General features: G+C 45.2%; 1 protein-coding gene across 3 annotated transcripts in view; it reads right to left on the minus strand.

The window, feature by feature from the left end:
* rab11fip4a (RAB11 family interacting protein 4 (class II) a) overlaps window positions 1–12,555 on the minus strand; it is a 47,717-nt gene that overhangs the window by 24,662 nt on the left and 10,500 nt on the right. The window contains exons 1-5 of one of the 3 annotated variants that reach the window (XM_075454516.1): window positions 8,228–8,316; window positions 7,495–7,630; window positions 5,004–5,167; window positions 4,674–4,835; window positions 450–584 (exon numbers count right to left, since the gene is read on the minus strand). In XM_075454516.1, the coding sequence (XP_075310631.1) occupies window positions 450–584; window positions 4,674–4,835; window positions 5,004–5,167; window positions 7,495–7,581 (548 nt within the window). In that variant the 5' untranslated portion in view covers window positions 7,582–7,630; window positions 8,228–8,316. Of the gene's footprint in view, window positions 1–449; window positions 585–4,673; window positions 4,836–5,003; window positions 5,168–7,494; window positions 7,631–8,227; window positions 8,317–9,153; window positions 9,242–12,555 lie in introns of those variants that run through there. The other 2 variants (XM_075454515.1, XM_075454517.1) reach the window with 2 other exon arrangements.

Raw genomic sequence — 12,555 nt, forward strand, 5'->3', positions numbered from 1 at the left:
GGATGGCCAGACATCCGTCGATGAGGCGGCGAGACACCCTGGGCCCCCTCCGGAGCAGGGACTGGTGCAGCTGGAGGCTGATTTTTATGTTTTCCCCCATCTTACTCATTCTTTTTTCTTTATTTTCTGATCGTGCAGTGAGGGGAGTCGCAGGTGCAGGGCTCATTTAAATATGATTTGCATATTTAAGTAGGGCCGTGGACAGGGAGGGATTGGGTACTCCAACATGTGCGCTCAATTCCACGTTGATTGGGATGTACAAAGGAAATGTGCTTGGATTCATACGCGTGCACAGATTCATACATCTGGATATTTTTGTGCGTACGACGTTTTCTGGATTTGAGCGTACGCCATGTTTCAGTAGTTAATCCACACAAGTCTTTGTACATGAAACCCACCTTTCCAGATTATCAATGTGAGTGTAATGTGTAGGTACGTAAATGCTTTACCTGTTGGCCTTGAGGTTTCTAAGTCGAGCCTCCAGGTCATTGAGTAGATTCACTTTTTTGCAGCATTGAGAACAGTAGATGTCCAGCAGCTCACTGTTGTAAAGCTGCCGCATCTTCTGAGGAGTCTGTCCAGCACTGGAATCACAAAGAATGAATTAATATATAAATTAAACTAATAGCCATGCAAAATGTCAGTACATATCAGCTGGAAAAAAAAAAAAAAAAAAAAAAAAAGACTTCTATGTTCCTGGTTTTGTTTGAAATGTACACGCTGACCACTTATAACTTCAAGCTTAGGGTAAGCTAAAATTCTCAATGTCTGATTGAGAAAAAGGTTTTTGCAACTAGAGGCCTTGTGCCTATTGCGGCCAATATCTGGCCCTCTCCGGGGGAGACTCTGTCCCCCGGTCTTCTAGATCCCCACACCCCTCTCTCTTCTGGCTCCTGTACACAGCACACATTCACACACGTAGGGTTTTGAAGGCGGGTGTGTTCGGAGGGGTGTAGCGGGTGGGACCACGTAGGTGGTCCCCTTTGCTGCACTCTGGAGCCCCCCTGCCCCTGTTTTAATTACACCTTAGACATCAGACACACACACATTAGGTCTTGGGGGGTGGTAGCACTGAGTGGTATCTGGTAGGCGGGGCTCTTTGGGTATGTAGGCTGCCCAGAGGGCCACGCTCCCAGTTCCACAAGGTTGCCTGCCCCTCAATTTTAAATGCTCACCATTAGAAAATATGATAGACCCAGAGGGGCGAGGGGAGGGGTCTTCCCACACCCCTGCTGCCTGGGGTGGGAGGGGCCAGGAGGAGGAGTTGTCCTGCTGGTTCGGGGGTCTGTGGTGGCTGGGGGGCTGCTGGCCCCCGGATGTGCCCGCTGCGCCACAACACAAACTTCCACAGATGAATGTGTGGAAGTTTGTATTGTGGTCTGTAAGTAACCCCCGTATCCACCAAAAATAAAGCCTTCCAGCAGTCAGACATAAAGCAGTGATGTTGAACTTCAACACTTACTCAGCATCAACCAGTGACCACAGCCAGTGACAGGCTGGATCACAGCTGGTGCTGGTGTGTTGGGCCAGTGCAATGCACCTCCACCAGTGCTCTGGAGTGCCCCCCAGTCCCAGCAGGAACCGTGCAGCCCCGCTAGGTCCTACCAGCAACAGAGCCAGCCAGAGCATGAGCGCCCCCCAACCCCAGGGGCAACAGGAAAAAGGACCAGCCCACAATCTAGGAAAGGAACCAGCCAGGACATCCCGAGTAAAAAAGTGGCCCCGTGGGTAAGGCACGGAGGGTAGGGGGAGGGTAGCACACCGCCCCCCACTCCAGCATCACAACCCCTGCCAAGGGCAAGGCACACGCCTCCCACATGTAGGAGGCCGAGGCAGAAAGGAACAGATTATAGTGGCAACGACCAATTCCTGAGAGATGCTGAAGCGACGCAAAGCTCTGTACCCGATCCGAAATAAGTTCATGGAGGGAGGCTCGGGTGCGGTCATCTCCGTGAACAAGCTTTATGTCAATGGGCAGCTCTACTGTGATCGGAACACCACTCCATGTCTCTTCTAAACTCAGGTGATGAGTTTAGCACTTAATTTACTAACACAACTGTTAAGCAAGAGTAGTAACTCCTTATCTATCTCATAAACTCGTGATGCACAGTGAATATGTTTTTTATGGGTTTATTCGTCTTATTTTCTTTGGTTTATTCTTTGTCCTTTTTTTTCCTCTCCTTTCACTTCACCCAAACTAGCTGCATCTTTGCTTCCTTTCATGATATTAATATAAACATACACAGCACTTGTAAAGACTTGCATGGTACATTCTTCCAAACACACACGGGCATACACATAGAAACATAAACCCAACACTTACTCCACTAATCTGACCATGAGCACACTAAGGTATGTTACATGGAACGTGCATGGAGCTACTTCCAGTAAAAATTTTCACTGAAAGAAATAAATTTGGATCTGGATCATCTTTCAAAAACTGGATAAAATAGTATCTTTATCTTTACCTCTCTCAGGCATGTGTCAGGACAAATGATCAAACCGGAAGTTCCCCCCTCACTTTTTCCTATATTTATTGAACCACTAGCAGCTGTTATTAGACAAAGTAAGAATATTAATGGCATGCAAGCCAAAAAAGTAGAACATAAGATAAGTCTTTATGCTGACGATGCATTACTTTTCCTCCAAAATTCACTAACATCCCTCTCACAGACAGTTGCACCTCTTTTATGGTTTGACTTAGATGTTATTCTTACTTTTGTTTTATATGTGTCTGTACTCTTAGTTTTGTCTTGCCTGAGCTCCGTACTTGTGTTCAGTTTAGTTTCTAGTTTATTCTATTTCCCCATACTCACCAGTAGATGTCCTCAGTCCCCCCTGTTTGGTTCCTTCAGCTTTCCTACACCCCTGTTATTGTTACCTTGTCTCAGCTCCTGTCACTTGTCTCCTCAGTCCCATCAGTACATAAGCTCCATGATTTTTCTCAGTCTTTGTCAGATCCTCGCCGTTACTCTCAACTTTGATCACCACTGTAGTTCTGTTCCTTGCTCATCCGGTTTGTTCTGTTACATAGTCTTTTGTTTTCCCATTTTAGGTGATAGTTTGGCCACACTTTTTGTTTCCATAAAATTAAAACTTCAGTTCAATCCTCCATAAACCTCTGGACTGCTGTGTTCTACATTTGGGTCCTCCACAATTTTTCACCACCGTCAACTCAAACAATGTTGAAGTTTCCAAAGCAAGACACTAAACCCCATGTCCTCTCTGATACTTCCATCAGTGTGTGAGTGTGTGATTTAGAAAAAAACCCAAAAAAACCGTGTAGTCTGTTACACTGTAAAGACATGCTGTATGAGCATGTGTTAATCCGTGAATGTGGCTTGTAGTGTCAAAGTATTTTGAGTGGTCAACTTAACTAGAAAAGTGTTATACTACAGTACAGTCCACTCACCATCTACATTTTTCCACACATACAAAACTAGGGATGGGAATTGATAAGATTTTTACGATTCCAATTCCATTTTCGATTCTGCTTAATGATTCGGTTCCCTTATCGATTCTCATTTGGAGAAAAAGGACAACAAACCGGTCGATTAGCATCAACTTTGTTTAGTTTAGAAGTAACACGAGTCGTGACCTTACAAACCCAACAACGGTGAGGTCCACATTGGTCTATCATGGCCTGGGTAATTTAACTCTTCCCTGCTCTGGTGAAAGGAGAAGCTGGAGGGTGCCTCTGGCTCTGAGCCACTCAGGCTCTGTCTCTCATGATTTCATCTAAATGCATGAGAAGGCATTAATTTAACCTTAACCGTTACCAACAGCAGGTTTTACAATGAGGCAAATGGCGCTAACATGATAGGCAGTGTTTGTTAGTTAGTTACCTGCAGTGTTAACCGAGGACATGCTAACGTTGCTGGGTTCAGATTCAAAGACGTTAATCATTCATACATAGTTATTGCATGTTGGTAGTATTTCCTCCCTTTGATGTGCAACCAAACTTTCGAGCTTTTGTACCGCTTGGGCGCTGTGTTTACTGTTGGCTGCTGGCAGCACTGGACTCGCCACGCAAAGTTGTGTGGTGACGTCATTCGCGCCCACTGGAATCGATAAGGGAATCGTTTGCAAAATCGCCAAACGATTCCAAGGAATTTAAACACTGGGAACCGGTTCTCAACAAGAACCGGTTTTCGATTCCCATCCCTATACAAAACACAAGTCAGGTCAATAGAATATTTCTACAAAATGTGTTAGTTTTTCAAAAGAACTCCCATCAATCAAAGCAGTTAAAAAAAATAGTCTGGAATGCAGACTGACTTAACAAAGCAACAAAAAAAAGCAGGGGCGTGTATCCAATTAATGTGCTGAATACAGCTACAGGAGTAGCCTTTATGAATGCATTTTGGAGTGCCATATTTGGCTCAAAATTCACCTTGCAATCTTAGCATCTGTTTTACCGTGAGGTCAGGCAGGGAAACTGGTCCAAGTTTCCCTTACAGAACCCAAACTTCATATTATTCTGTCATACCTTTTTAAGCAAGGTAACAGAAAATTTAGGTAAGTTGTCTATTCAGCAGTCAAAGACTGGAGCCGCTGGTACCATCATAGGTACTACCTGTCCGTTCCCTTAACGATTTGAAAAATCTGTTTCAGTAAATGTGTGTAAATTTGGAGAGTGCGATTCTGAGTAAATGTCTAAACTGGCCACAAACCTGGAGGGAAGGGAGGAACCCAGATCTGAGAAGCCATTTGTGTGGGTATCATCTTCAGGGCAAGGGCTGCTGGGAGTAAAATCCACATCCACTCGCTCACCGTAGTCCTCAAACTGTTCTTCTCCAGAGATGACCGATGCAGATGCTGATCCAATCAGGTGGCTAGGAAGAAGATTTGTAAGGGTTGCTTTGTTAAAAAAAAAAATAATAAAATCAACCCCCAAAAGGTTTGGTAATTACAAAATAACACACTATAATCAGATTTTCATTATACAACTCAAAGTATCAACAAATGTATAGCCACTTCTTCTTGATATTGTTATAACTGACCTGTCTTGTGGGGATGTATCCAACGTCTCAGAGTTATTGGCATTTTGCGTAAGGTTGTCTGTGTCACAGTCTGCATCAGCCCCATAGCCCTCACTGAACACAGTGCACTCTGGGTAAGGCCGTGTACACATGATGATGGGAGGACCAAGCTTTGTTTCGCCATTCTGTTAACAAAAACAAAAACTAGCATGCCAACAAAGTGCACATATTGCATCAATAAGAAAAGACACAAGCATTTAAAAAAGAAAAGCATTTTACATAATCAGAAGTGGTAATTAGGTACTTTTTTCCTTTTTTTTTTTAAGAAAAACTAAATTTTATTTTCTCTGTCTGTGTACCATATGGTTTACAACAGGTCTATACAACTAGTGGTCTGCCAGCCAGATACAGCTCATTTAAATTTTTCCATGGCCCATACAAAGCTGCCAGAAACTCAAACTGGCTTGAATGGATAATACACTTGAACATTATATACATAGTACTGGTGTGCTTACTGTGTATCTGAGCTACTCTGAGACATTGAACCTCATGTTAAACAAGTTGGAGTGAGTGTCTCTCGTATAGACGACCTCTGGGTAACTATGGCATCGGGGACAGGGGTGGGTAACTGAACATACACTACATTGCCAAAAGTATTCACTCATCCATCCAAATAATTAAATTCAGGTGTTCCAGTCACTTCCATGGCCACAGGTATATAAATCTAAGCACATCAGCATGCAGACTGCTTCTACAGACATCTGTGAAAGAATGTTTCTCTCACAGGAGCTCAGTGAACTCCAGCATGGTACTATGATAGGATGCCACCTGTGCAACAAGTCCAGCCGTGAAACTTCCTCTCTACTAAATATTCCACAGTCAGCGGTGTTATAACAAAGTGGAAGTGATTGGGAACAACAGCATCTCAGCCAGGAAGTGGTCGGCCAGGTAAAATGACAGAGCGGGTCAGATGATGCTGAGGCTCATAGTGCTCAGAGGTCGCCAACTTTCTGCAGAGTCAGTCGCTACAGAGCTCCAACCTTCATGTGGCCTTCAGATTAGCTCAGGAACAGTGTATAGAGAGCTTCATGGAATGGGTTTCCATGGCAACTTCATCCAAGCCATACATCACCAAGTGCAATGTAAAGCGTCGGATGCAGCGGTGTAAAGCACGCCGCCACTGGACTCTGGAGCTGTGGAGACGCCTTCTCTGGAGTGACCAATCACACCTCTCCATCTGGCAATCTGATGGAGGAGTCTGGGTGTGGCGGTTGCCAGGGGAACGGTACTTGTCTGACTGCATTGTGCTGAGTTTAAAGTTTGGTGGAGGGGGGATTATGGTGTGGGGCTGTTGTTCAGGAGCTGGGCTTGGCCCCTTAGTTCCAGTGAAAGGAACTCTCAATGCTTCAGCACACCAAGAGATTTTGGACCATTTCATGCTCCCAGCTCTGTGGAAACAGTTTGGGGACGGCCCCTTCCTGTTCCAACATTACTGCGCACCAGTGCACAAAGCAAGCTCCATAAAGACATGGATGAGCCAGTTTGGTGTGGAAGAACCTGACTGGCCTGCACAGAGTCCTGACCTCAACCCGATAGAACACCTTTGGGATGAATCAGAGCAGAGACTGTGAGCCAGGCCTTCTGTCCAACATCAGTGTCTGACCTCACAAATGAGCTTCTGGAAGAATGATCAAAAACTCCCATAAACACTCCTAAAGCTTGTGGAAAGCTTGCCCAGAAAAGTTGAAGCTGGTATAGCTGCAAAGGGTGGGCCGACATTATATTAAAGCCTATGGATTAAGAAAGGGATGTTACTTAAATTTATATGCGTGTAAAGGCAGTCAGATCCACCAGTTCTTCTCCCCAGTCCATTTTGCCATCATTGAGGCTAGCCTCATGATGCTAGCTCCCTCGTGTTGCTGCACTTCGCTGTCGTCATCAGCACTCTGAGCAGTTTTGTCTTCCATTTGGGTTTTTAGGCGGCATCCTCACTCTTTAAGATATTTCAGGTAGACAAACACTTTTGTAATTCTAACTTTGGGGAAGTTTTATTTCACTTTGGTCAGGAGATCTCTACCTAAGGTGCCATCACTTGGTGACCCAGAAGTTCCCTTGCCATAACTCATGAACAAGGGGGGCTTGGGAGCTTGCCAGCAAGTGCTGGGTGGCTGAGCCTTGGGCCTGCCGATTCCCGGGTTTAAAGATTGGGCCTGTGACCCAGGTAGTAAAAGTTTTTTTTTTGTTTCCATCTGTCAGAGAGCAAGTGAGTGTAAGTTGAAACATAGTTCACCATGTATCTAAATAGCTGCTGCACAGCTGTGTCTCGTAAGTTGTGGTGTGGTGGTGAAGGAGGTATCGGATGCAGATATTTCAAAGGAAAACACTTGATTTATCATAAACAATCCAAACAAAAGCGCAGCTGAAAAAAAAAAAAAAAAAAAAACCTGAAAAAAACTTGACACTTGATAAAACAAAAACCTACCTACGTAAGAAACACAAGGACAAACCTGACCTGGCATGGGTTGCTGTGACATGGGTTGCTGTGACATGGCATCAGTGACAGTGGCATGGATGACGGTGAGGACCTGGCAATGGGCATGGAAAAACCTGGAGACTAAATACTGAGGGTGATTGGTGAGTGAAGGCAGCTGAGGGGAGAAACACAGATGACGTGAGTGAAGCTGATGGCAGGGCAAGAGTGACCGAGGAAAACATGGCAAAAACTAAAGACTGGACAGAAACATAAAACATGATCAATAAATACAAATTGTGACGAGCTGTAAATGATATTTGCTTCCTCTGGAGAGAAAGAGAAGAGTGTTGCAACGTTACATCAGAGTTTCTCTCCTCACTACTTCATTCCCTGCGAAGCTAAACCGGAAGAGAGCAAGCTACCTGCTACAAGCCAAGTAACAAATAAAAGAGCTTAACGTGAGGTGTCCATGCATGTAAGGGGTCATCTGGAAAGGTAGCACCAGCAATATAAGAAATCAAGCATTCGTCATGAACTGCAGTGTATGCTACAAGAGGCTGTGAAAACTCTAATAGGCTGTATTGTTGCAATTAGGGCGTAAACATGGTATCATTGTTCAAGCAAGATCAACGTCCTTCACCTAGCTTATTTCAATTATTGCTTACTCTGTATACGACCTTATTGTGAAATCAGAAAATGTTCAAATGGCAGTGTCTTATTCAGAGTATAGTCACCACTGTTTATCATCTTCACAGTTTGAAAAAGACTTTACCTGGTAAATATAGCCATTGTCAGTGACAGACTGATGTTGGGATGCAAGGCTGCGAGGACCCACAGCCATCTTTAATATCTCCTCACAACCTTCAGTCACAAGAACAAGAAGCAAAGTGACAGCAGAGCATTGCACAGGACTGCCTTTTGTAATCTCACTAATTCTGGATTTCTCACCGTAACTGTCACTGATTTTGTGACTTCTTTCATCTCCCATTCAATCTCTTAAATATGTGTGCAACAAAGAGAATTGTTTTGGATTTGTACTGTAATGTCCTCCTTTAGCCTTCCTCTCATCTTAATATTTTGACCCCCTGATTATGATTAGTCCTAGCTAAGTACTGTGTAGTCAGTGTCACACCTGTTGATTTTTAGTTTAACACTCACTCGCACCAATGTGAAAACCATCTGCTCCCACAAGACTTGAATTGGGTCCATTGGACTCTGAATTAACATTATATATCAAATAAATTAACTGTCCCTCCCATGTGACCATTTAGTTGTGTCATATGAGCTAACATTTTGGTTACGTGAAGGGTCCAATCTATCTCATATAAGTAAATGAGAGCAGCCATAACGGATCTCACTGAACTACGTGCAGATGCAGTTTTCTCTACTCCGACTAATAAGGGCTTCTGTGCACAAATACAGCTTGATGTCTGTGTGAAGAGAGTCCTTATCTGCAGTACATGTAATATTTTCTAATTGTAATTGAGAATGGGGGTGTCTTGTCAACAGTTAAAAGGTTATGTCTTAAGTCTATAGTATGTTGTGAGACAGACCACAGACAGCAACATGCTAGCTTAACATAAACAGTGAAAACAGATGGGAAAGGCCTGTCTAAATTCCCCTTTGCAGCACTTAAGAGTAAAATTCTCATGAAAGAGAATGGCAGGCAAAGCTTGAGACCTTTATAGCACGTCTTACCTTTGATTGCAAACACTGCATGGCAAAAGTCTTTGAAGTTGATTTTTCCATGGGCGTTAGGGTACAGATGCCTTGTCAACTTCTTCACCTGCATGAAACACAAATCAAGTTAGTTTGGCAATTTGCCTTTACAATGTTATATTAAAGTAATATAATAAGGCACTCTAACACCGAAGGGAGAGAAAATAGGGCCAAGCGATTGTGAGGTCTGACTTTTTCCTGGAGAATGATTTTGTGATGCAAATGTATTACTCTTTTGAACGCATATTGTTTTGAGAAGCAAAACGCTTTATTTTTATGGCCCCAGCCAACTAGCCAGACTACCTTCGTCAACGCCAAAACGAGGCTGGAACTCTGCTCACAGGACGCAGCAGGGGGTAAGAAAATTTTCATAAATGATGTTGCTGATATGGGATGTCATACAGCTTCATGTCAAAAGAGGCGAACTATCCCTTTAACATCCAGCTATACATTATTATTAGGTTTTTAATTATAAAATGCATAGTTTTTTCTTTTTTCACAACACCGGTAGCATGCTTCTACAGATGTCATTGTTGGTTTGTCATTGGTTGGGTGGTCAACAAGGGAGAGAGGGAGAAAAATGCTGAAAAAAGTGTCTCAAGTGTGGGATCATTTCAAACTCAAACCCAAGGAAAAGACTGTACATTGCATACACCGTAAGGCCCAGCTAACATACCACAATAGCCCAACTTCCATGTTACAGCATCTCAGCAGAAAGCATCCAGGCACTTCCGGCATGAGCAGCGAACCCAAGACATACATACATTTTTATTTTTCGAGGCGCCTTTCAGGTCACCCAAGGTCACCTTACATTAAAATTTGAGAGCATTAAAAAAATAATAAAAGCATAAAAACATGAGACAACATAAAACAGAAGTGCACAGAGTCCAGTTATAGGGAGAATGCCAGTTTGAATAGGTGAGTTTTAAGTTGGGATTTGAATGATGTGATGGAGTCTGACTGTATTATGAGTGGGGGGAGAGAGTTCCAGAGCCTGGGTGCTGAGCAGCTGAAGGCTCACCCATGGTCTTGAGGCGTGACGTGGGGATGGTTAGCAGTCCAGCAGAGGTTGAGCGGAGGGTGCGGGAGGGAGTGTGTTGGTGAAGGTCGCTGAGGTAGGTGGGGGCTAGGTTGTGGAGAGCTTTATAGGTGACAAGTTATACGATTGAAAATTTAAATGAGAAATTTAAAAGAGTCTAGTTAGCTATGCTAATTGTGTTAATTTGGCTGAAAATCATATCATAATCGTCATGCTAATAGCCAGCCAGTGTTTTCTGTAGTTTTTTTTTTTTTTTTCCCCGCGATGTGTTGCGACTTGAGGCTAACGCTAAATTTTCAGTGTAACGTAATGTTAGAATGCCTTCATCATTTTACATCTGTACAACAAACTTTATGGTGCAGCTCTTCTTCATCTTACAAAATAAATAAAAATGTAAGAGAGCAGTATAAAAGACTTTGAGAAGTCATTGTGTTACATAAAGTACAGCAGGGTCATTCTGAAAGTACTAGTAAAATGGTAAATAGACTACTTGTATAGCGCTTTTCTAGTCTAGCTGACCACTCAAAGTGCTTTTAACACTACATGCCACATTCCCCCATTCACTCATACAGCACGTCTTAGTCTATACAGCAATACAGTGCTTCCTACTACATTCACACACAATCATACACCGATGGATGCATCAGTAGGCAACGTGGGGTTCAGTGTCTTACCCAAGGACGCTTCGACAAGTAATTGTCATGCCATGGACTCATGTCTTGAGTTTTATGTTTTAGGTCATGTTTGGTTTTAAATCACGTTTTAGTCATGCCTTAGTTTAGTTCTTAGTTTTCCCATGTTTTAGTTTCCCTGTAATTAGTTTCATTCACGTCACCTGCACTCATTTCCATCAGCTGCACTCATCAGTTCCCCACAGTATTTAAGTTCCCTGTTTTCCTTCAGTCTTTGTGAGATCCTTCCCTGTCACCATCCATGCCACGCCGCAGTTAAGTCTTTTCCATGTTTTGCCAAGTGTTTTGTTAAATAATTTTTCCACAGTCCAGGTTTTTGAATCCGGCTCAGCCACGCTTTCTGTTGTTACTTTGTTTTTGTATAATAAATCTACTTTGCTTTTTTTGAATATCCGCATCCGTGTCCTTTAACACCACCCTAACTGACAGAAGGATCTCACCACCATGGACGCGGCGGACTACTCAGCCTTTTGGGAGCTGGTTGGGGACTTCTGGAGCCGCTCGGGATCGAGCAGCACCTCCTGGGAAAAGCTGAACTCTTCTAATGATGTTTTGGACTTCTTTGTGCAGAAGCAGGTCCTCCAGCACTTACCAGGGGTGTCAGCTATCTGGGAGGAGGTCAGGACTGTACAGCGCACTGCCTCGCTGGAAATTTTTGGCTTGGAGCCAGAAGAGGTAGCTGCGCTGTACAGCTCCTCCTCCTTTCCTACACCGCAGCCCCAGGACCCAGCTGCCACAATGCAGGCCCCTGCCACAGAGCAGCCCACAGCCGCCACAGGGCCAGACCAAGAGGCCACAGGGCCAGACCAAGCCACAGAGCCCATGGGGCCCCGGCCCATGGACTCCTGTTTTCGAGCCCCTCCCTCCCACCCCCAGATATTTGGGATGTCTGGAATCCATCCCTTAAGGAGGGGGGGGGCTCCCCCTTCGCTGTCGGAGGTCTGGGCGCCCGCCAGACCACCGCCTCCTGCTGCCATGTCGTCGGAGGTCTGGGTGCCCGCCAGACCACCGCCTCCTGCTGCCACGTCGTCGGGGGTCTGGGTGCCCGCCAGACCACCGCCTCCTGCTGCCACGTCGTCGGGGGTCTAGGGGCCCGCCAGACCACCGCCTCCTGCTGCCACGTCGTCGGGGGTCTGGGTGCCCGCCAGACCACCGCCTCCTGCTGCCACGCCATTGGAAGTCTGGGTGTCAACCAGACCATCGTCTCCTGCCGCCACGCCGACGGAAGTCTGGGCGTCCGCCAGACCACCGTCTGTTCCTGCCACGCCGTCTGAGGTCTGGGCGGCCGCCAGACCACCGCCTCTTCCTGCCACGCCATCGGAAGTCTGGGCGTCCGCCAGACCACCGTCTCCTGCCGCCCGAGGCCGGTGCACTTGCCGCGTGCCTGGTCGGCCGCTGCAGCCACGCCACCGGGGTTCTGGTCCCCCGTCTGACCGGCTTCGAGCCCCTCCCTCCCACCCTCAGACTTTTTAGGGGCGTCTGGGATCCGCCCCTTGAGGGGGGGGCTCTGTCATGCCATGGACTCATGTCTTGAGTTTTAGGTCATGTTTGGTTTTAGATCACGTTTTAGTCATGCCTTAGTTTAGTTCTTAGTTTTCCCATGTTTTAGTTTCCTTCACGTCACCTGCACTCATTTCCATCAAGTGCACT

Source organism: Odontesthes bonariensis, chromosome 21 (genome assembly GCF_027942865.1).
Source record: "Odontesthes bonariensis isolate fOdoBon6 chromosome 21, fOdoBon6.hap1, whole genome shotgun sequence".
NCBI classification, from domain to species: Eukaryota; Metazoa; Chordata; class Actinopteri; order Atheriniformes; family Atherinopsidae; genus Odontesthes; species Odontesthes bonariensis.